We start from the raw sequence: 21,575 nt of genomic DNA, 5'->3' as shown, positions 1-21,575 counted from the left end.
AGGTGTAAATGCATCTAAATGCATCAATAAAGTTATATTATAATAACGCCGCCTGGTGGTTATTTATGGTACTACACGAAGGGGGGGGGGGCTTCTTCCCGCATTGCACTGTGGGAGTCGTGGGCATTTTTCTTTCAGAGACACATTGCACATTTCGGCAGAAGATGGACGCGGGTTTTTTCCGCGTAAGTACATGTCTTCTTTTTGGCTAAAAAATGGAATTTCGAGTTTATTGTTCTGCTTATTGCGACCTAGGCGTCCACTCGGCTCGGTTTCCGGAGCCAAAAGCGTGGCTTATTCAGAAGCATTTTTTTTTCCTTGTGTACTTCATGCGCCATCCCGGAGCAACGACATGCAATGGGAGAATAAAAATGGCGGCTGTATGTGAATTCAACCGGGGATCAAAATCATTTGTTGAAAATGAATTGGAATCTGTATTGTCTCGTGTTGTCTTGAGGGTGCAATTAATAAAAGCGCACATCATCTTTAAGGATGTTCTTTCTGTACTTGTTAATCTTTAAAAAAAAAAACCTTCAGAGCCCGTGTAGGGCCTGCGTCGACAAGCAGTCAGCCAGGGTGAAGGGTTTGTTTGAATAGACTATGCCCAGGTCCTCCAAACGTTGTGTTTGTGTGGCTGCGGAGAAATGTTGAGTTTAGGAGTTTTTTTTTTTTTAAATCTTGTGTGCTGGGAAAAAAAAAACCCCTCAGCGGCCTATAACGGAGAAGAAAAAACGCGATCGGGTATTTAAGCGTCTTGACCTGTGCGGCAACATCTACTGCGTCTTCTGGAGAAAAGACAACTTTCTCTGGCTTCGCCTCGCCGTGCCTGTTAGCTCCTTGGGGACTTAGGTGTTGGGAAGTGACGAGAGAAAGTCACCTTCGAAGTACACGCTCACATGTGGAGGAATATTGCTTGAGAGTTTCCGTCGTGTGATAACCTCGGTTTTTATTTTTTAAAGCTGCTCTTACCAAATCTATCACGCCTCACGATGTGCGCAAAAATGCTGAGAGACCCAGTGAGTTTGGGGAGCTCAAGCTTTTAAAAAATGCAGCTGGGCTCGTCCTTCACTAGTCATTCTTGCATCCAACTTCACGTTTCCGTGCCTTGTCTTATACTGTTACCAGCAGCCTGAAGAGCTTTTCAACTTTCAGAGATCCCTCCAGGAGTTCAGCAGATATTCTGGTTTAGTAAATGATACGGCTGCTACGAAGAATTGTAGGTTTCATTGTAACCTTTTGCTGTTTAAATACTGTTTGTAAGCAGTGTTACAGCCGGGGTGTTACATAACACACTGGTTTCATGATGAAATTGTTCATGTGAACCTGTACTGAAACCTAAAACCTGTCTTGTCTGTATTTTCTTACCAGGGCACGAGTGCGGAGCAAGACAATCGCTTCAGCAACAAGCAGAAGAAACTTTTGAAACAGCTCAAATTTGCAGAATGTCTCGAGAAGAAGGTATGTGAGCAGCGCCCTCAGATTAATTGTCGTCTCAAAATATTCTTAGAGACCCAAAGGATCATCCTTGGTCACCTGGGGTGTCTACTTGCAATAGGCAAGGCAATATAATTGCAGTTATATATTTTTTTGTGGTTCTGATCAGAAAATAAGATTCAGTTTAGGCTGTGGACACAATGTGTCCTCCAATGTTTTTTAAGTTTTATTTTTGATGTTGTGGTAGGGTGACTGTTTTGTAGACGCGTGGCTAAATAGGTTTATTCCATGCTTGAAAAAAAGAAGAAAGAACACAACGTTTCGGCCGTGGAGCCTTCTTCAGGCCGAAGAAGGCTCCTGAAGCCTGACACCTGACACCTGAAGAAGGCTCCACGGCCGAAACGTTGTGTTCTCTTTCTTCTTTTTTTCAGCATGGAATAAACCTGTTACTTGTTCCTTTGCAGCCTACGCATGCTGACGCAGCTACCCACCTGAACTATGTGTGGCTAAATGTCAGTTTTCTTTTCAGGTGGATATGACCAAGGTGAACTTGGAAGTCATCAAACCATGGATAACTCAAAGAGTGACAGAGATTTTAGGGTTCGAGGACGATGTCGTCATCGAGTTCATTTTCAACCAGCTGGAGGAAAAGGTAACGCCGTCGAAACAGTTTCTTCTTCCTGAGATTCTTGTTTTGTAAAGCAGTGAACTAGTTCTTATTTTTTTGTGCAAGAGGCGGGTGGGTGGGTGAGAGGACTAGAGAAGAGTATTTTTTCTAGTTGAGAATTGACTTTTTATAAAATAAATTTACTGCTCCTAGGAGGTTTTGTTCTGACTGCTGAGGTGAAAGGAAATGAAGCTATATGTATTTGAAAGAAATGTTGCTGTTATATGTAACAAAGTGCCTTTGACAGCAGTTTTCTAATGATGATGTGATTTATGATTTAAAAGGCCTGAACCAATATGGATGTTATTCCTTGCGTCTGAAGTATAGCACCATCACCTAATTAGGTCACAGCAGAGTGAGTGTCCAATGTCGCTCTGACCCAACTCCCTTGATGATGCAGTGTGTGTTTGGAGGTGAGTTGTGTAAAGTGACCAACAATTCCAGTGACGAGCACTTGGACAGATCCTTACACTGCTTAACCACCTACATTTACCTGTGGCTAGATGTATATAGACGGTAGCAGTATACCTTTTTAAAACCTGTATGCAGTATGCCTGAATTGTTTCCGGTTTGCTGTGTTCCAGTTATGACGGCTGATGGCGAAGACAGCCATCCCTTTTTTCTCCTTCACTGTCGGGCATGGTGCATGGTGTAAAAAGAAATACTGCTATATTTATTGGTGAAAGGAAAAATACTACATTGAAAGTGGCCTGACTGCACTTCTGATGTCAGATTATTCAGACCTGCTGACAAGGTCTTTTTTTTAAAAAAAAAGTAGCAGTGATATTTATGATTCCTCACGTGTATGCAGACAAACTGATAATGCAGACATTGGCGTTCATTTGCCTAAAGTTGATCTAGCTCCTAGACCCTCTATATCTTGAGTTAATATGCCTTTTGTTTGACCTTTTGACTTTGTGTGAAAATAGGCACTGCTTTTGTGGTCCATATTGAGGTATGCTTAAGACTTGTTGATTTGCTTGCCAGGTAGAATAGCTTTTTTAAAAAAAAAGTCAATGCAAACAGTATGTAAAGCCCATTGTTGACATTGGTTCAAAGTGTATTTTTTAAATCAGACGTAGGGTATTTGCCTTTTGTAAATGCTCAATGTTACAGAACACTGCCTTGATAGGGTTTGTACTAAACTCTCTTGTAATTCTCTGTTGCTGAAATTAAAAGCGAAATTTATTTTTATTTTTTTAGAGTGATTTAAAAAAAATTCAATTCTCTTGTGGCTGTGTACTCATTATTGCTTGTTCGTCTTTTGCAATTTAGATAAATGATATAACATTAAGCTCAAGGTGGTTGAGTTGCAGTAGGGAGGCGGAAGCAAGCCAAGGGAACATCTCTCTCTGCAGGAGACTTGGCGATTCCATTTCCAAGGGTTCCACGTGGGGAGAGAAGACGTCAGGACTGTGTACTTGCTTTGTGGCGTTGATGCGCTTGGCTCTGTGGATCTTGTTGCTTGAACGAGAATGACTTTCAAGAATTTTACTTTGGGGGAAAAAAAAAACAACAACTCACTGGACATTGTAGGGAATAGCTGTGAGACTCTTGGCTACTTAACCCTTTGAAGACAGAATCCCAGATACTTTAGTTTTGTATCCTGTGGATGAATTGCAAAAGTGTAGCTCAGGGTTTTGTTGTAATTATTATTATGTTCCATTGCATGCAGGGACATTGTGTTTAGTCGCCCTTGTATTGTCAACGCAGCTGAGCAGTAAGCCAGAATGTATGTCAAATGAGTTTCCAAAATGAGATTAGCTTTAAAAAAAGGGGAATTTGGTTATTTTTTTATAAGAGTTAGTGCAATAGAGGTGCTGTAGCACAGTTCTCAAGTCAACAAAGGGTTAATAGGCCGTATGGACTCTTGACTCCCTGTGAAGGTGAGCAAAATAACAGCTTTTCAGGGTTAGAGTGATATTAGACAGCTAAAATGGGGCTGGCTTTTATTTTATTTTTTTTCCTTGTTATGGGACCATAGGAAAGGCTATGATTAGGAAGAGATAGAAGGAAGAATAAGCCCACAGTACCTTTTTTTTTCTTGCTCAGCAACCCTGTTTTTTTTTTTCCCACCTTGTATCTGTTGCAGAATCCAGACAGTAAAATGATGCAGATTAACCTGACTGGGTTCCTGAATGGAAAGAACGCACGGGAATTCATGAAGGATCTGTGGCCCCTGCTTTTGAGTGCCCAAGAGAACATTGCTGGCATACCCTCTGCCTTCCTGGAGCAGAAGAAAGAGGAGATAAAGCAGAGACAGGTGAAGTGCATGTCAGATGCATGGAAGCATGTTAAAACCTTTAGTTCTTGCTGGAGGCATCATTTTTTTACAAGTATAAAAAGGCAGCCGAAAAGCTGTAGAGTAAGATGAGCCTTTCCATCCCCTAAATTTCTAACATTATGACTGGACTCTGAAGTTTTGGAGAAAACATACCCTTTTAAATGTAGGCAATCGAACTTTGTGCTGTGTGCGCAGTTTTTGTACAGACCTAGTCCTAATTTTGTCTTGCGGTTGCAGATTGAACAAGAAAAGCTGGCGTCACTGAAGAAACAGGATGAGGAAAAGGAGAAGAAGGAAAAGGAGGACAAAGAGAACAGAGAAAGGGACAGATCCAAAAGCCCACGAAGGTATGCGGAGCAGTTCACATGGATATGAGTATTTGAATGGGCTTGAATTCTTCCACTGTGGCAGAGTTATACTTTTCAAGCACTCCAGCCTGGAATTTTATCCCGTTTTTAGGTTTTTGTCCTTAATCATATGTTTTAGTAGCTTTTATATTACTATTAATTTACTCCTGAACAGTTGCAAAAGCCAGTTTCACAAACTCAGAATCCTTTGATGCTTCCACGTGCGTCGTGTAAGACGCTTTGCGCTGAAATGGGGGAAAGGGGAAAGGGCGCTCTTTGCAGGTGTGCTGTAGAGACTGTTTGATTTGACCGCAGGAGGAAATCGCGGTCCGCTTCCCCCCGGCGGCGCTCCCCGGCGAAGCGCGACCGGAAGCGGAGCCACTCGCGGTCCCCTCGGCGCAGGACGAAGAGCCCCAGCAGCTCGCCGCTGCGGCTGCTCCGAAAGCCGGAGCCGCAGCTGCCCGAGCCCGATCAGTCCGAGGCGGTGAAGAAGGACCTGCTTGTACAGGAAGCGTCATCGACAAGGTACTATCTGACTTCTTGTGTTCCTGTGTTTCGTGCTGTTGACTGCCGGCGGCTCCTGGTATTTCGGAATTGAATGCTTTACTAGTTTATTTCGGTCGCGCTTTTGGCTCAGTAGTCTTTGTCAGCCTGAATGAGACCAGCCTTCGCTCTTGGCCCGTTTTTAGTGACGTTGTAAAGGATGTCAAGCCGGACTCGGCGGCGGAGACGAAGGAAGCTTCTCCCGAGAAGCCATCGAAGAAAGAGGAGAAGCCGAAGCCGAAAGAAAAGGACAAGGACGGCAGGCGGGACAGGAACCGGCACCGGTCGCGCTCCCGCTCGAAATCCCGGTCGCGCTCCCGCTCGCACTCCCGCTCTCGGAGGCGGCCCAGATCCCGCTCCAGGTCAGCGTCCTTTAATCCTCTCGCTTGCCGCCTTCTCGCCACTTCATCGCCAGTGCACCTTCCCGACTAGGTCGGTCCTGAAATTGTGCGCTTTTGATTTAATCGCCCCGTACTCGAGTGGTTGATATTTGTTCGTACAGGCTGTCATATTGTGCTCCTGAAACTGGTGAGACAGTTACATGAGTTGCACTCTGCCCTTCCCCGTGGTGTTTGTCCCTTTGGCATAGATACAGTATGGATGACTTCTTTCTTTATAATGTCAGACTCATTCCTTAAAGCTAAACAGAGTCTGTCTGTCTCGATTTAGATCCTACTCTCCAAGGAGGAGGCCGAGTCCAAGGAGACGCCCCTCGCCTCGCAGGAGGAGCCCTCCCAGACGTCCCCCTCCACCTCCACGTCACAGGAGAAGCAGATCCCCCGTCAGGAGGTGCGTGTGATTTTTCTTACTTCTGCCTTAGGATGCGTTTGTCTGGGACCTCTCTTACTGTAATCAGGAAAAATCTAAATGTTTTGAATCTTCAAAACAAGTTTTTTTTTCTTTTGCTGCCCACAAGTTATTTCACAATCAAGCTAAATATTTCTTAGACATCACAGTTTACAGTATATTACAGATGAATCCTTCCAAAATTAGTTTCATGTTAGAGCTTTGTTTTGCCAAATGATACAAGTATTTGTACAGCTTCCCCGGTGGGTCTTGTCTTTCCGTTTGAGAAAATGTGAAGAAGGAAGAATGTTTCCATAGTCACGTTTTTCGGCTTGCTTGCAGGCGACGCTCTCCCTCCCCCTCATCTTCCGGGAGCAGCTCGTCGTCCTCATCGTCGCGCTCGCGGTCCCCGCAAAAGAAGGCCGTGAAGCGCGTCTCCAACACGCCGCCCCGCAAACCCCGCCGCGGGTCCCCGTCGACCAGCCCGGCGAGGAGGAGGGTCAGGACGCCCCCAGCGGCCAGCTCGCCTCCCAAGAGCCGCCGGTCCCCGTCGCCGCTGCAGTCGGGCCGGGCCAGGAAGGGTCGCGGCTCCCCTTCGCCTTCCAGAGCCTCAGGTAACGCAGGGGGACTCGCACGAGCTCCCGATGAGGTGGTCTGCGGCTTCGTTTCTTCTGTCATCCTCCAGACATTTTCCTTTCTTTAAATAGCTTGACTGGGGTGACAAGAAGAATCTGTAGGAAAACCGCAATTGTTTCCTATTTGGTCTCCACATTTGCCTCCAAAATACAAGAGGCTTCTATTTTCTGCTTCCAGACTCGAGGCGTTTTTTTAAGGAACAGGTTATTAAGCGATAAGGTGCACCTTCTCTGTGGACTTAGAATTGGATAGGTCATCCCTTGTGGCATAAGAACACATGGTGAACGAGGCTCTTGGACTCAATTTCCTCTGTTGATGTGGAAAGTTGATATCCTTGCACAGGGGCAGAAGAAAGTAAGACATGTATTGCATTGCAAGAACCACTGAGTGACATCCATGGCTTCTGTTTTTGTGAGCTCTGCTTCCCTCTGACCTATAGAAAATATCCTCAGTTCCTCTCAGGTTAACTTTTATAAGATCCAATCTTCAGAAACCTCAAAAAGGACTGGTGAAAAATGCACCTTCTGGGGGGGATTAAGTTCACGTCTGTGCTAGAAATCTTTCTCATTTAGCCCTAGCTGAATTAGGACTAACAGAATTGAACTGGTTTTCTGATGGGTAGAAAAAATTACATTGTGTAGCAGGCAATAGTGTTCAGAGTGCTGATAAATTCCGTGCTTGCTGGAAAAACTACAGTGAAAGTATTTTTAAAATTAATCGCTCTCTTGCTTTTTTTAAAAGCTGGAAAACGTAAACCTGGTACAAAGGTTGAATCGCCATCACCAGCCCCAAAGCCAAGAAGATCAGAGCCTTCGGAATCAGGTTTGTTTGTTTTTTTTTTTACTGTTGTTGATCACAAATAAATTCAGGTCGTGGGCTTTGTATTAAAATAATTGCTGGTTTCTGCTGATTGTGGCCTGTTCCCCATCGTTTATTTCAGTTTCAGCAGTTCCATGTTAAATTTTTTTGCTTCTCATTGGCTTTAAGTATGAAGTGAAATTCGAACATTAAATCTCTGAAAGCATTGTAGCACTAGTGTGGAATAGATGTGCTCTATGTAAAGTAAGATTTATACTGAGTACTGAAGGACATTCCTCTGTTACAGAAGATGATAAAGGTGGGAAGGGGGCTACAGCAGATTCTGTGCAGCAGAGACGTCAGTATCGCAGACAGAATCAGCAGTCTTCATCAGGTTACTTGTTTTTCTTTAAATGTTATTTTCATGCGCTAACGTTTTGCAGTAGTACATTGGTAGTGTGCTTGCAGTGTTTGTCAGTTTTTTTTTTCTTTTACGAACATCTTGTGCTTTTTTTTAACCCATAATGTCCCATTGGCAGTTTTCTTTTTGGTTTACCGTTGCCTCCCCCCCCCCCCCCCCCTTTAAATTTGGTCTTTGCAGAGACGGGCTCCTCCTCTTCCTCTGAAGACGAAGGCCCCAAAAAGACGGGGGCGCGGAACGGAGAGATCAAGAGGAGGCGCCCCCGCTCGGCCTCCCGCAGCGCCTCCCCGTCGCCCAGGAGACGGCACAGGGAGGCGTCTCCGAGGTGAGCGGCGTTGAAGGCTCTGTGCCGTCTTCGTGCGGGGGAATGTCGGAAGTCCTCTGTGTGCCACACGTTAAAAGAAAACGCGTATGGGCACGCAGAAGCCTAGTGTCGAGTCGTTTGTCCAAGGCTTCGTCCAGCCTTTCTCGCTGGTGCTGAGGACGGTGTGGGGTTAGAGTCTCAAACCTGAAAAGGAACCTTTACCTTTCCCCCCACTGCGGTGTCTTTGTTAAATCTTTAGTGGTGATGGCTGGTTTCTGTTCTTTCTTGCTGCCAGGATGCCGCTTGGAAAGAGGTGGCAGTCACCAGTGGCTAAAAGGTTGGTTAGAATATAGTATGCTGTTTCTCTGATTAGCAGCAGCCTTGCGCGCTAGGCTAGGCTTTCCTCGACGCGAGCCCAGTAAATGACTTGCTCCGCCGCACCTCCTTATTCTGTGTTGCATTTGAGTAGCGGTTTACGAAAAGGTGTATTTAGACTCCATCCGATTGCACCAGGAAGAAAATGTTGCGCTGCGAGATGCGTCGGTGGGTGTCTTCGGTCACTGACCTGTTGAACGATGGGCGATTGCTTTCCAGGCGCAGGAGAAGCCCCTCTCCCCCAGGAAGACGCCACCGATCTCCTTCCCCGCCGAGGCGCCGCAGATCTCCATCCCCTCCACCCAGACGAAGGCAGGTGTTTCTGGCATTCGTGTTTGTCTGAGAACCTCTCTGGGGTCCCCTGTGGATAAGCTTAAGGGCCTGCTGTTTTTGATTTTTTTATATTTGATAAAATATAAAAATGTTTGTCATTGTCTCTTATTTCAAAGTCGGCGTTAATTGTGAAATCAGCTGCTCATGTAGGAAAAAACATAGCTCTTCAGTTGCACTGCAAAAGAACAGTATGTGGATTTGCGAGTACAACTGTTTTTTTTTACTACTTTTTACTGGCTTTTTATTTACATGGTAAGGCCACAGATTGCTGTGCGATACTTTGCAAAACATCAACTATTGGTGTCATTTTTCTAGTTTTAAGGTGAATCATCTCTATTGTAAAAATGTTGTGATAGGTATCGGTGTTATTACACCTCACTAACTTGTCAATCTCCGCTTGCCTGGCAGTTCACTGTTCCGTGTGGTTGATGCGATTTGTTTTATGGTCATTTTCCAGGTCCCCGACTCCTCCACCTCGCAGGCGCTCCCCCTCTCCCAGGCGGTACTCTCCCCCAATTCAGCGCCGCTACTCTCCATCTCCGCTCCCACCAAAGCGAAGAGGGTCCGCATCGCCCCTTCCCCCCAAACGTCGCACTTCTCCTTCCCCGGCACCCAAACGGAGACCCTCCAGGTCGCCCCCTCCTAAGCGCAGGAGCTCCCCGCTGCCGAAGAGGCGCACCCCGCCTGCCTCTCCTCCCCGACACAGGAGGAGCCCCCCCCCAGCGGGCCGGCCAAACCGAGACGCTCGCTCCCCTCCTGTCCACAGCAAGCGCCTGTCGCCCTCGCCCGCGGGCCGGGGCCGAGCGCTGCGGGGGTCTCCGAGCCCCCCCCCGCGCCGCGTCCCCTCCGGCTCTCCACCTCCCCCGCCTGTGAGGCGGCAGCAGTCTCCCTCTCCGACTAACAGGCCCATACGGAGGGTGTCTCGAACGCCAGAACCGAAGAAGACAAAGAAGTAATTTTCTCGTGTTGCGTAAATGGTCTTGTCCAGTTAGAAAACGGTGTCTTTCAGCTTAAATCATTTCAGTTATTTTCCTTTAGTCCAATATGTAGAGAAAAAAGTAATAGGTTTATTCCATGCTGAAAAGAGAAGAAAGAAAACGTTTCGGCCGTGGAGCCTCCTTCTGTTGACACACCTTAAGAAGGCTCCACGCCCAAAACGTTGTTTTCTTTTTTCTGTTTTCAGCAGGGAATAAACCTTTACTTGTGTAGGCTACAAAGGAACATGTTGATGCAGCTCCCCACCTGAACTACTACAATATGTAGAGAGCCTTCTTTGTGCAGTAAGGGAGTTTAATGGAGTTGGTTGTCTTGTAGGCTTTGCGATAAGATGCGTACTTTTGTAAATTACTTGAATACGTGTCCGAGGCTGAGCCTTGCTTATTTCTGTAGGGTGTGGATTTTTGGCTTTGCTTTTCATTGTGTGTCTTTTTCCCTTTTTCTCCAAGGGCATCGCCAAGCCCCCTGCCTGTGAGGAGGATGCCCACCAGATCCGTGTCCCGGTCTCCAGAACCAGCTGCCAAAAAGCGCCCACTAGCTCCCTCTGCTTCCCCTTCTCCATCTCGGTCAGCCAGCGGGTCCCCTCCCCCAGCGGTTAAAAAAGCCAATAGCGCCTCACCAAGTCCATCTCCTGCAAAGGTACAGGCATCTTTTTTTGTTTTTTTTTGTAGTTTCTGTGGTTTAACAACCCTTCGGATCTGGCAGTGCCTAAAGTACACTGAACATGATAATACACTGAAGTGGATGATTAAATGTTTCAAATGACAGACAAATGCCCCCTCCCCCTTCAGGAAATAGAAATGTGTGGTTTACAGTGCAGTCTTCTACTTTAATTGGTCTGCAAAATAGGTTTTCTGACCACTATTGGGGTTATGTACCTAATTTTATTGAGGCTCATGGGAGATAGCTCATATTCTAACCAAAACGTTAATTAAATTCAGGTCCACAACAGAGATTTTACAGGTTCAGTTGGAAAGGTAATCTGTGTGGCACTTTTCCTAAACTCAGTAGATGTTGTGATGTATCGGACGTATTAAGCCGTATGGATTTTGGGAAAAACCCGATCTGATTTCTCGCCTTGAGGGAGTTCAACACGTCCACTTATTCCTCCATTCGTTTTCTCCAGAACTCTGATCAAGAAGCCGGTGGCAAGAAAAAGAAGAAGAAGAAGGACAAGAAACACAAGAAGGACAAAAAGCACAAGAAGCACAAGAAACACAAGAAGGAGAAGGCAGCCATGGTGGCGGCTGCCGGCCCGGACGCTGCAGTCCCAGAAGCCCATCCTGACTCGGATCCCAAGAAGGTGAGGTGTCTTTGGGAAGAAATGACCGAGAAGGAGGGTGGGATTGGCTATAAAACTTGGTCTGGCTATACATGCCCAACTTTAGGAATCGGAAACAGAATAACTTGCTCAGTGCCAGTTTTTTAAATCGGTACGCTGAAAGCATTTCGTCGTCCTTTGGCAAAAATGTCTTAAAACTTCATACCGTACATGTTCAGGTGCTTCATTACACTGGTTTGCGTATGCATTTTCATAAAAGGATTCAGCGGCTTGACGTGAAAAATAAAGAATTGGTAGAACAAGTCTCCAAAATGTTCGTTTGGAAGCTGGGAGATGATAGAAACGGACCGTTTGACTTCAGATCCTTTGGTGTAGTAGACGCCCTGTCTTTTTAATGTAATCACTACGGTGTTTTTTTAAGGATTCAGACAGTGAAGCAGAAGACAACCTTGATGACTTAGAGAAGCACCTGCGAGAGAAGGCCCTGCGGTCCATGCGGAAGGCTCAGATGTCCCCCTCAGATTCTTGAAGATGCGGAATGCTCTGAATGTCTCGGCATATTTGTTTTTTTTAATTTGGTCTTGTTCACATGGTTGAGCTTTAGAACGTACAGTTTGTTGTTTATTCCCCTTATCTACAGAGTTCTTTTTGTACAGAAAATAGAATGAGGTTTTCATGTAAGAGAAGTGGCCAAACGTTTACCTGGCACCCCCCTCTGCTCCTGGTTTTGCCAAGCAAACGGAGACTCAAGCCTGTTAATCCATGACCCTAATCCACGAGGAGTTGTCCTGAAATTGGCTTTAAGTGCGGAAAAATTACACATTGCCCGCTTCCCAGTTAGAGGAACGAGTTTAATTCTGTGTGTAGGCAGTAAAGCACTGAAAATGACCTAAAACCCCTTTTGATTTGCATGGATCAGACAAGGAACAACCCAGCCATAGTTAAAAGGTGTGTCTTCTCTGTAAAACTAATTTGAAATATTAAATTGCACTCCTGCAGTGCTATACATTTCCAGTTAAGTGCTGCTTTTATTTTTCCTTCATTTATTTTTTGGCTCCTTAATTGTAGTGTTTTTTTTAAATTCCATGTCATGATTGTGGATTGCATACTGGGGGGGGGATGGTGTACGCAAAATGCATTGGTCGGAAACTAAAGGAAAAAACACTGGATTTGCTTTTTATGATTGTTTTGCTAAAGGCTTTAGTCAAAGGAGAATTTTACTTTGTATACTGCCTCTGGTAAAAACTGAATAGCTCAATGATGGATGTTAGGCTTTAGTTGATGTGGTTGTTCCAACATCCACATTTATTTTCAAACTTTTTGCCTGTGGGAGTTCATTGGACCTGTATTTAAATATACTGCTCTTGTCATCCTTTTGAAATTACTTTTTTTATATCAACATTGTGGTGTGAATGGATTTTTTTTTAAGTTGTCAATGGACTGGTGAAAGTCTCTTGAGGATTATACACAAGTATGATTGATTCTTCAAGCTTGAAACAACCTTTCACTGTGAAGTCATTAAAATGTTTTGTCATAGAACCTTGAAGAACCTAATTCCTTTGTTGTATATCGTAAAATTAATAGATATGGGAGTTCATATAAACATGTGTGGCTAACTTCTACATGCAATAATTGGAGAACAGTTTTTCATGCATTTTACATCCCTGAAAAAATTGTTTTTTAAATTGGAATCTTGTGGTCTTGATTAACAATGCAATTCTAAGAAATTGGCTACCTGTGTGGATTGTCCATAAAACCTCTCCCAACAGAGGGCGCATTTGCACAATTGCATATAATATACGTTAAACAGGTATAATAAATGGTTATCCCCAGTGAGAGAGTAGTCAAGTTTACGTTATCTTTTTTCATTAAACATTTTTCTTATAGCAAAGAAATATTTGCAGTAAAATGGATTCAGACATCTTGAGTTTCTCAAATAGTTCTGGGGACAGGGATTTCTTGAGCTCTGCAGTTTAACAGGAATACTGTTTTGTAATAGTGTATGTACCAGGAGCAGGATAAGTAAGCAGGTGGATTAAAAGTGACCAGTGTCGATTTTTTTAAAAAAATACATTGTTATAAATAAATAAGATCTCTTGATATTTTTGGTAAATGGACCGCACTGTTCGAGGTCAATAAATGTTTTCGGTGAAAAGCTTCGATTTTGATCTTTTGCATACACCTATATAGCACTTATATATGAGAAATCAAATGGAATTGCTATGTGGGTTCCCCGAATGAATTAAATATTTAGTATTATAGGGATGTTGATTTTTGACCCCGTTTTACAGTGGTATATACCTAAAGCTTTCCTTCATGCATGAGACATAGCAGTAGTTATGGCTGTCATATTTTGTTATGCCAACTATTAGATTTAATTATATACGAATCATTGTTTGCAGGTGTCGTTAAGAACTGGTGTTTATGCATCCTTTACAAACTCTTTTGCAACTTCACTAGCATAGATTGCAGGAATGTCACCATTTTTTAGGACTCCTAACGTGACTTTTCTGTGCCTCTGAATGAATAGTGCATTGTTGGATATTTTTGTTTGACCAGAGCAAGCCTGAGTTTTTGCTGTTGAAAAACATGAAGGTAAACATTTTAAAGCTGCAATGTGAATCCTAAATACCCAGAGTATTTGTATTTAAGTGTTAAAAGGATGATTATTAAATAGCAGTATGTTTATTCTCTGATTTACAAATCCTCTTGGATTTAGTGTTCAATTTTCAGGTCTTCAAAGCTTGCTGTTCCTTTTCCATGTTTATGCCTGTGAACACACGCTGTATTGCTAAAAACCTTAAATCTTGCATGGCTTCTGGTTTATAATACACAAGGGTGGAAATAAATCCTAGTTAAGTTTACCTATTAAAAACAGGAAAAACGTAATCTCTTGGAGGAGATGCAAAAAGCGTAATTTGTCAAATTTAGATTTATACATCGAAAGGAACTAGAGCTACATATGATGTAACTGAAATGGCTTTAACAGTTTTTTTTATTTTAGCAGTATGGAAAAAGTGGATCTTTAGGGCCATTGTGACACGATGTATTTTTATATGATGTTGGTCAGCATGTTGAAAATGAACCTTTCCTAACAATTACCAACTTTTCAAATGTACAGTGTTTGTTGAAAGTTCAGGAAGAATAAACCTTGATGTTACAAAATTCCAGGTTTTGTATAGCCCTTCTAGATTGATGTATATTCTGTAAAAGCATTAGTCTTGATTTGAAGGAAACTTGATAATTACACTCCACATTACGGTTTAAGCTTGTGTCCCTTAACTCGGGTGGGCACATCGAATTTTGACTCAGAAGAGCAATAGCAACAATAACAGCTTAAAAAGATTTGAAGCACTGAAAGTGATTTGATTGACGACACCAGTCATTGTCCTTTGCAAGACAAATTTGAGAAATGTTTTCCAAGATAGTCATTTTCTTTTTGCGGGAGCTGACTACACAGGTTCTAGCATTGTTTTTCCCCCTTTGTGTGGATATTTAGATTTCTTCCAAGTCAAAACGTCGAGAACGTACATCTGTACAATACTTGTCACATTCTTCAAATAAGTGGCATGTTAAAAGGGGGGGAGATGTCCTCCAAATTACCGTTATCTCCTGCGTAGATGTGCTCTAGGCAGCCAGTCAAGGCTATAGATAGAGAGCAACTCCAGCGTGTTGGTATTTATGAGCCACCTTTGTTAATCTTTTGGGTTTTGATTATTCAGTTGCCAAATGCATTATAAGAAGCTGTGTGGCCAGATGCTCTACAGATTTGCCTCTTGTAATTTTTTTAACACTGAACACAAATCAGAGATGCATATTCAGGCAAGGGCCATTTATATTTGCAGCTGGGTGTTAGGGAAGGACTAAGAGTGGCTTTTGATTGAACCAGGGGACTCGTCAGAAGGAAATCTGATTTTGACAAATGATCGGTGTGATCTGCAATAATTAATTGCTTACACTTATATAGCGCTTTTCTGGACACTCAAAGCGCTTTACAGGTAAAGGGGATCCCCTCCACCACCACCAATGTGCAGCATCCACTTGGATGATGCGACAGCAGCCATAGTGCGCCAGAAAGCTCACCACACATCAGCTCTCAGTGGGGAGGAGAGCAGAGTAATGAAGCCAATTCATAGATGGGGATTATAAGGAGCCCGTGATTGGTAAGGGCCAACGGGAAATTTGGCCAGGATGACGGGGTTACACCCCTACTCTTTTCGAGAAACGCCCTGGGATTTTTAATTACCACAGAGTCAGGACCTCGGTTTTACGTCTCATCCGAAGGATGGTGCCTGTTTACAGTATAGTGTCCCTGTCATTATATTGGGGCATAAGGACCCATATGGACCGCAGGGTGAGCGCCCCCCTGCTGGCCCCACTAACACCCCTTCCAGCAGCAACCTTAGTTTTTCCCAGTAGGTCTCCCATCCAGGTACACTAAATGACCGAGTTAGAATTCGTACGATGCAGCCCTGGCAAAAGAGGTGTAACCTTTTAAGTGTAAATTGCAAAAACAATTTCTCCGTGTTGTGAAATCATTTAATACTTTTATTACTTCATATTTAAATCTTGAATTTGTTGAGAAGGAATTGGAGTGGCAAGGAAACGTGCCCTGGCAATCTCTTGTATAGTAGGTTATTTCTCATTACATCTCACATCTGTCACAATAGGCAAGGCTGCGATTACTCCTTGTTGACTGGATGGGTAAAAAATCATCTGTTTTTATTCTCCTCCTGTGTTTGTCTAAAAACCTTGTGTCTGCTTCCTCTCCTGACCTCTCGTTATTGGTCAGAGTGTTCCTGCAGAACACAGATAAGCCACAGAGAAGGACAATTTAAAGCCACAAGCCCGTCTACAAACCAGATTTTTCTGTATTGTATTGAGCTGTTTTTAATGTCTTTATAGAAAATAACTTGCCCGATATCCTTTGTTCTAGGGGACTGAGAAAACGCATTTATTAAACCTTTTAGTATCTAGGTGAGATGTACCCTGAAACATTAAGATCCTGGACTGTTTGCTCAAAATTTTAGTTATCTTTATATACTTTATCTTTTTCAAATAAAGTATTACGGTCTGTAAACAGCTCTCTATTGCTACTGCTGTATAGCATTAAAGGAGCATAGCACAGTACACTTCTTTTAAGGGTGTACTAATACAAATAATTCAGGGTGATTTTGATTTCATATTTTCATTTTTAGCATATTAGACACATATCACATCACATCCCAGGCATGTCTTGATCATGGGTATGCTCGTCAATTTGTATGTCAGCACATCAGGAAGTCTGCAGTGAGCTCTGCAGTTTTATCCAGCTAACGTGGTTTCTTTGACATTTACATTCTAGCCTAAAACGCTAAGGTTAAATATGAATTTGTAGTCTTACTAACAAGGTGGATTCCCCCCCCCCCCTCCCTCTGTTGCTCCAAGAAAACAAAGATACCTAGGAATTAACTGTTTACACACCTGCCTGAAACACAAAATTGATTGTTGTTGAAATGAGTGGCAGAAATAGCTGCATAGTGTGGTTTCTGTGAAGATCGGGGAAAATAACAAGGCCTTGGGGACTTCCTCCAGCTGCCTGCCTGCAGTCGAGGGCCTACTCCCTCTCCTTGTGTTGCATTCCCTGCTTTTCTGTAGCTAATAGATCAATGCCATGATGACTTTGCAGGGAAAAGAAGCAATGCCCTGATTCGGCAGGCTTGCAAATGCGATTTAATGGAGCTTGAAGCCTCTTAAAAGATGCATAACTCCCCAGGGCTTGCACAAAATAAAAAAAGCATCACTTTCCATTTCAAGCGTCACCCCTTGACTTAAGGTAATCTTTTTCCCTTCCGCAGTATTTTCTCAACCAGTCCTTCGGTGCGACAACACCAGTGCTTTCCTTCTGAGTTTCAGACAGTGGCCATCCCAGCCTCCTCCTCCGGTCTCTCCTTTGAGCACTGAAAAACTAGAAATTAAAAAAAAACTGATGTCTCTAAGATGCAATAGTAAAAACGCAACTCACGTTATGAAAAGGGCCACCCGTTTTTAAGTTTGAAGTTTCACATCCACATAAATTTAGTCTTAGTTTCACAATTACAAGACTTTTTTTCCTGAGACGAGGCACGATTTAATATGCCTTATTGTGGATTCTGTTGTTAATCACATTATAGTTCTCTTGTAATGCTTTATACTGTGATACTGTGTTTACTTTTAGATAAGATCATCCAGTTTTTTTTATAGATTAGAAAGCAAAGATTTTAAGTCTTATTTTAAACACTAGTTCCACACTTCTATTTTCATTTTTAAAAAGGATTTCCTTTGTCTCAGCCTCCATGAGCTAAAAAACCGTGATCACACTAGAAAGCTGGCTCTCCAAGCCCTTGTTATTTAATGTCAGTTTGTTACATCAAGTCAGATGCTAGTCATCATGCTAGAGCGTGATGAAAACCGCTCTTGCCCAGAGTGAAAAAGATATATATATATACACTGTAAATATACTGTATACACACGTAGGTGTGGCGTTTTAAACAAGTGCCGTGGCTTTAACTTTTACAAGTACAGCATTTCCAAGCGATAAGAAAACCAAACAGTAAGATATTATGGGCGGTGAACAGTAAACGGTGTCTTTACTCCAGAATAAACAATAATTTAATGAGCGTAATTTTTTTTAAAAAAGAGCAGACATTAGGTCATGCATTTCCAACTCAACTTCCAAAGAGGAGGAAAATAAACAAAAGAAACAAACCCAGCTTCAGCCTTGCAGATGTTGGGCCAGTCCGGATACTTCTCTTCTGCTAAGACTCCCCAAATTCCAAGCGCCATCCCTTCTCCTGCTGGATAGACCCACCCACTTCGTCTGCGCCATGTGTGTGTGACATCACAGCTTTAAATATTCCCGTTGCCTTTTCTCCCCCAGTTGTGTGTGTGTGTGGGGGGGTGTTCTCTTCTTTTCTGCAATAGTTTTGTAGCGAGGGGTTTCCGGTGAGCCGGGGGCGCAGTGCGAGGCGAGGCGACTGCAAGAGCATCTTGAGGTGTTTCCAGTCCCGGGCTGTCCGCCGTGCGCTCTCTCCGGCCAGACTCGGCGCGGCTCAGTCTCACCGCAGTTCTTGGCGACGTTATTGGTTTGGGGAGGGGGGACAAAAAAATACACGGCTACTGACCGCTGGGCTGAAAGGAAGAAAAAAAAAAGGAGAACGGAGGAGGAGGGGGGACAGAAAAAAAAAAAGTGAGAAGACTGCGTCAAAAAAAAAAGTAATTTCTGTGGACTGTTGGAAGAGCTTTTGAACCGCGGTCCGCTATGTCGCTATCGGTACCCCAAAACGGAGTGAAGGGGGATAACGAGCCGGTTATCGAGCTCTTTGTAAAGGTAAGTGAAGCCGGAGTGATGCGGGACCATGTAAAACTTCTTTGTTTTTGGCTCCCTCCCGTCTTATTCGGTTTTATTCCCTCCCGTTTAAACAGCCGTGCTCTCCAGCAAATAAACTCTGGGCGTTTTAAGTACGTTTTGAAATGAATAAAAACGTGTAAAAACGGCATATGGACATTTTTCCCCGTATAAGCTAGCTGGGTCCGAGTACGAAAAACCGAGATAAAACGACACAATGCTTCTATTCTTTGAAAGTTCGGATTGTTCACAGTAGGGAGGTGGCATTGTGTTGCCTAACCGATACTTTTATTTCATTTACATTTCTGGCGTTTACGCTCTAAAATAAGGACCGTTAGTTTGCACAGTCCACATTGCACGTTTTTCCTCTGCTTGATCTTGCCAACGCCTAAAGCATGCATAATGGTTTTTTGTGTAGAAAGACTGCTAAGAGCAGGTAAAATGTCCAGATTTCTCCAGAAGCACTTCGGGCTGCCGTGTATAGGAAGGTTTTCAGCCACAATACACATGGGCGTATGCGATGAGTTATCTGCTTTTTATACGCACGGAGAAAACGGGCAAATAGAGACTGCATTCATAATTGTTGTATTAGCTTAAATGCAACATACCTTTGACGCCTAGGCGCAACAGTCTGTACTTCTTTTCCAACACTAAGCTACAGTACGCTGTCTGTATAAATAACGTTATATTTAAGCAACTACTGTATTTGGCAAAACCGTTGTATGGCGTCTGGTATAACGAATGATTAACGATCTCAAACGTAAGCAGTTTTCAACTTTCTTTGGCCTACATACCAAAAACGGAAATGTGCTTTATTAAAAAAAAATCCATCTAATTTCTGGTCCAGGGTTTCACCTGGTGATTGGAGTAGGGAGAAGAAGTTCCTTTGTGTTAGAAAACTTTGAAACCGAGAAAGAATAACAGGATACCCTCCCCCCTCTCTCAGAAGAAGGCGATCTTTGCTTGGCACATTCGAGAAAAGGCAAAAACGCCACTTTCTTTGCTAACTCCTGGAGTCTCCGAGCCACGTTTTTTTTTAAAACTGAACCTAGTCTTTTGACCAGACTCTACAACGAACAAAATATTTTATCGTCGTACGCGGTTATTAGTTTCACATCACATATTTTAACGTTTCTCTGAGAGTTGCGTGCGTCGGGTCATTACTTTAACATTTGCTCACAAATGAAATTGCGCTTTCATCAGAAGCAGGTTCAGGTTCTCAAGTTTGATCGCAGAGGTATGGAACTTGAAAGACTCAGCACACCAGCGAGCCACGATAAACCGGTGTCAAGGAAATTGGAAAATACTCACCCATCACACCAGTAAATTATTGTCCAGATAACAATTTTCCTTAAAGCGTAGGAGCAGCAGAGCGTAAAACTGACTTGTATTTCGTTTGGGATAACTCTGAAAGGTCTGACATATGTTAAGCGAGTGCTTATGCGGTGTTATCATCCTGCCTTGATAGGATGCTGAGGAGATCCCTCTCTACCTTTGAGCAAAAATACCTTTTTCTTTTCCGTGGACTTTGTAATGTGTCTCTTCGTTGTGTCTTTGCTGTAAAAGCCATCAGTGAAAGGCCACAAACAATGTGCAGATAAACAGATTTTAATTGAAGTTCAAGTTCGGGAGCGGGGGCTGAGATACTTTGCACCTCGATAGCACCTGCTGTGCGGTGTCTGATGCCATGGCATGCCTCTTTGTGTAATTCAGGGTCGGAGAGAATGTGCCAGGCTATTGCATTTTGAAAATGTTTGTGTGTGTGAGAGGGCGGTAACAATGGCTTTTGTCCACTGTCCATCGTGAAAGCAGTAGCTCAGTCTGAGTGAACGGCTCGCTCAGTGCAGTGCCCAAGTCATGCCTGACTGTAGCACATACAGTAGTGCTAAAAATAGTCTGGTTTGGCTTTATAATGGGTGAATATTGGGCTGGGTTTGGAAGAGTGTGAGGCTGATGCACAGCCCAGCGTGAAACACGAGCAAAACAGAAAGGAGAAGGATCTGGATGGTTTTTGGGATGAATGCACATCCTCATCTGTGAGGCACTGGAGTGCCGAACTCTGCAACTCATTTTCTCCTGAGCATGGTGTTTAGATTTCTACTTCATCTCGCTGCCAGCCCCCAAATTAAAGAATGAAAAGCAATCCTTTGTGGAATTGTCTTCTCATTAAAAAATAATAAAAGTCACATTATCTGCACCAATGTGCATGGCTGCTAAAATGAAATTCTTCCTCAAACCGCAGGTATTGCTAATTTTTGAGAAGGGATCGGCAGAAATCTCAGTTCAGTTTTTCTTTTGAATTCTTAAATTAATCTGTGTTGTCCTTTTTTAAAAAATAGATCTGCCTATGTCGGTAAATTTCTAAACATACATTGTCTGCTGCAGTTGCGTGCAAAGCCTGTGATAATGTCAAACCTTTCACCCCAGATGACATTCAGAAAAGCATGAACTGCCCCCATTCCCTCCCCCATCACCACCCAGGTTTGACTCCACTGTGCTCTTTGCTGCTGTGTTAAATACTGAGCTAGTCCAGTTTTCTCTTCTTGTCTTTCTGCAGGTGTGGCAGATAATGAAAGTGCATGTTTGAGTGTATGAAACTGTTCTAAATACTGCTAGGGGACATGGGAAGCTTATGGATAGCAGCTGTTTTGCATGTTTTGACATTGTAAAAATATAATATGCAAATGTCCCTGTTGTTTCTTGGTATAGAATTACACCTAGGCATTGTGCTCATTATTTAACATTAATAAGTGCCGATTACACTTCGCTTTGCTTCCTGTTTGATTCAGACATTTGTCCCAGACCTATGAATGGGGACGCCTTGGACTGGGATAGCCCTTTCAGGAGCGATAGAGAGATGTCTTTGTGGATTGTGAAAAGTTGAGGGGACAACGGGTTTGCGGTGCCCTCCTATTCTCTTGTGTCACTTGCTAGCATGTACAGATCTATTATTGATGACAGGGAATTCTTTTCATTGTGCGGTAGAGATGGCTTTAAAAAGAG

At 43.4% G+C, this 21,575-nt stretch overlaps 2 protein-coding genes across 11 annotated transcripts in view; both read left to right on the top strand.

Annotated features, from left to right (window-relative positions):
• The first annotated feature begins 103 nt into the window (after positions 1 to 103).
• srrm1 (serine/arginine repetitive matrix 1) lies at positions 104 to 13,361 on the top strand. Of its 10 annotated transcripts, none has more exons than XM_088932438.1 (18): positions 104 to 185; positions 1,369 to 1,458; positions 1,964 to 2,086; positions 4,194 to 4,364; positions 4,623 to 4,732; positions 5,048 to 5,257; positions 5,422 to 5,637; positions 5,945 to 6,064; positions 6,404 to 6,675; positions 7,439 to 7,519; positions 7,806 to 7,889; positions 8,097 to 8,241; positions 8,516 to 8,557; positions 8,815 to 8,907; positions 9,386 to 9,880; positions 10,374 to 10,563; positions 11,051 to 11,227; positions 11,628 to 13,361. In XM_088932438.1, the coding sequence occupies exons 1-18, from the start codon at positions 165 to 167 to the stop codon at positions 11,733 to 11,735; spliced, it is 2,748 nt and encodes a 915-aa protein (XP_088788564.1). In that variant the 5' UTR covers positions 104 to 164; the 3' UTR covers positions 11,736 to 13,361. The 10 variants fall into 10 exon arrangements, with proteins under 10 accessions (XP_088788564.1, XP_088788567.1, XP_088788563.1 ...); XM_088932441.1 differs by having other exon boundaries at positions 7,803 to 7,889; positions 11,635 to 13,361; XM_088932437.1 differs by having other exon boundaries at positions 7,803 to 7,889.
• A 4,741-nt stretch (positions 13,362 to 18,102) lies between these two features.
• Positions 18,103 to 21,575, top strand: part of clic4 (CLIC family member 4) — a 28,556-nt gene continuing 25,083 nt past the window's right edge. Inside the window, exon 1 of the mRNA XM_088931826.1 lies at positions 18,103 to 18,554. Within this exon, the coding sequence (XP_088787952.1) occupies positions 18,486 to 18,554 (69 nt within the window). The 5' untranslated portion in view covers positions 18,103 to 18,485. The remainder of the gene's footprint in view (positions 18,555 to 21,575) is intronic.

The sequence above is a fragment of the Atractosteus spatula genome, chromosome 14, assembly GCF_055471065.1.
Source record: "Atractosteus spatula isolate fAtrSpa1 chromosome 14, fAtrSpa1.hap1, whole genome shotgun sequence".
NCBI classification, from domain to species: domain Eukaryota; kingdom Metazoa; phylum Chordata; class Actinopteri; order Semionotiformes; family Lepisosteidae; genus Atractosteus; species Atractosteus spatula.
Note: the sequence above shows the minus strand (reverse complement) of the source record. Positions and strands in the feature narration are given on the sequence as shown.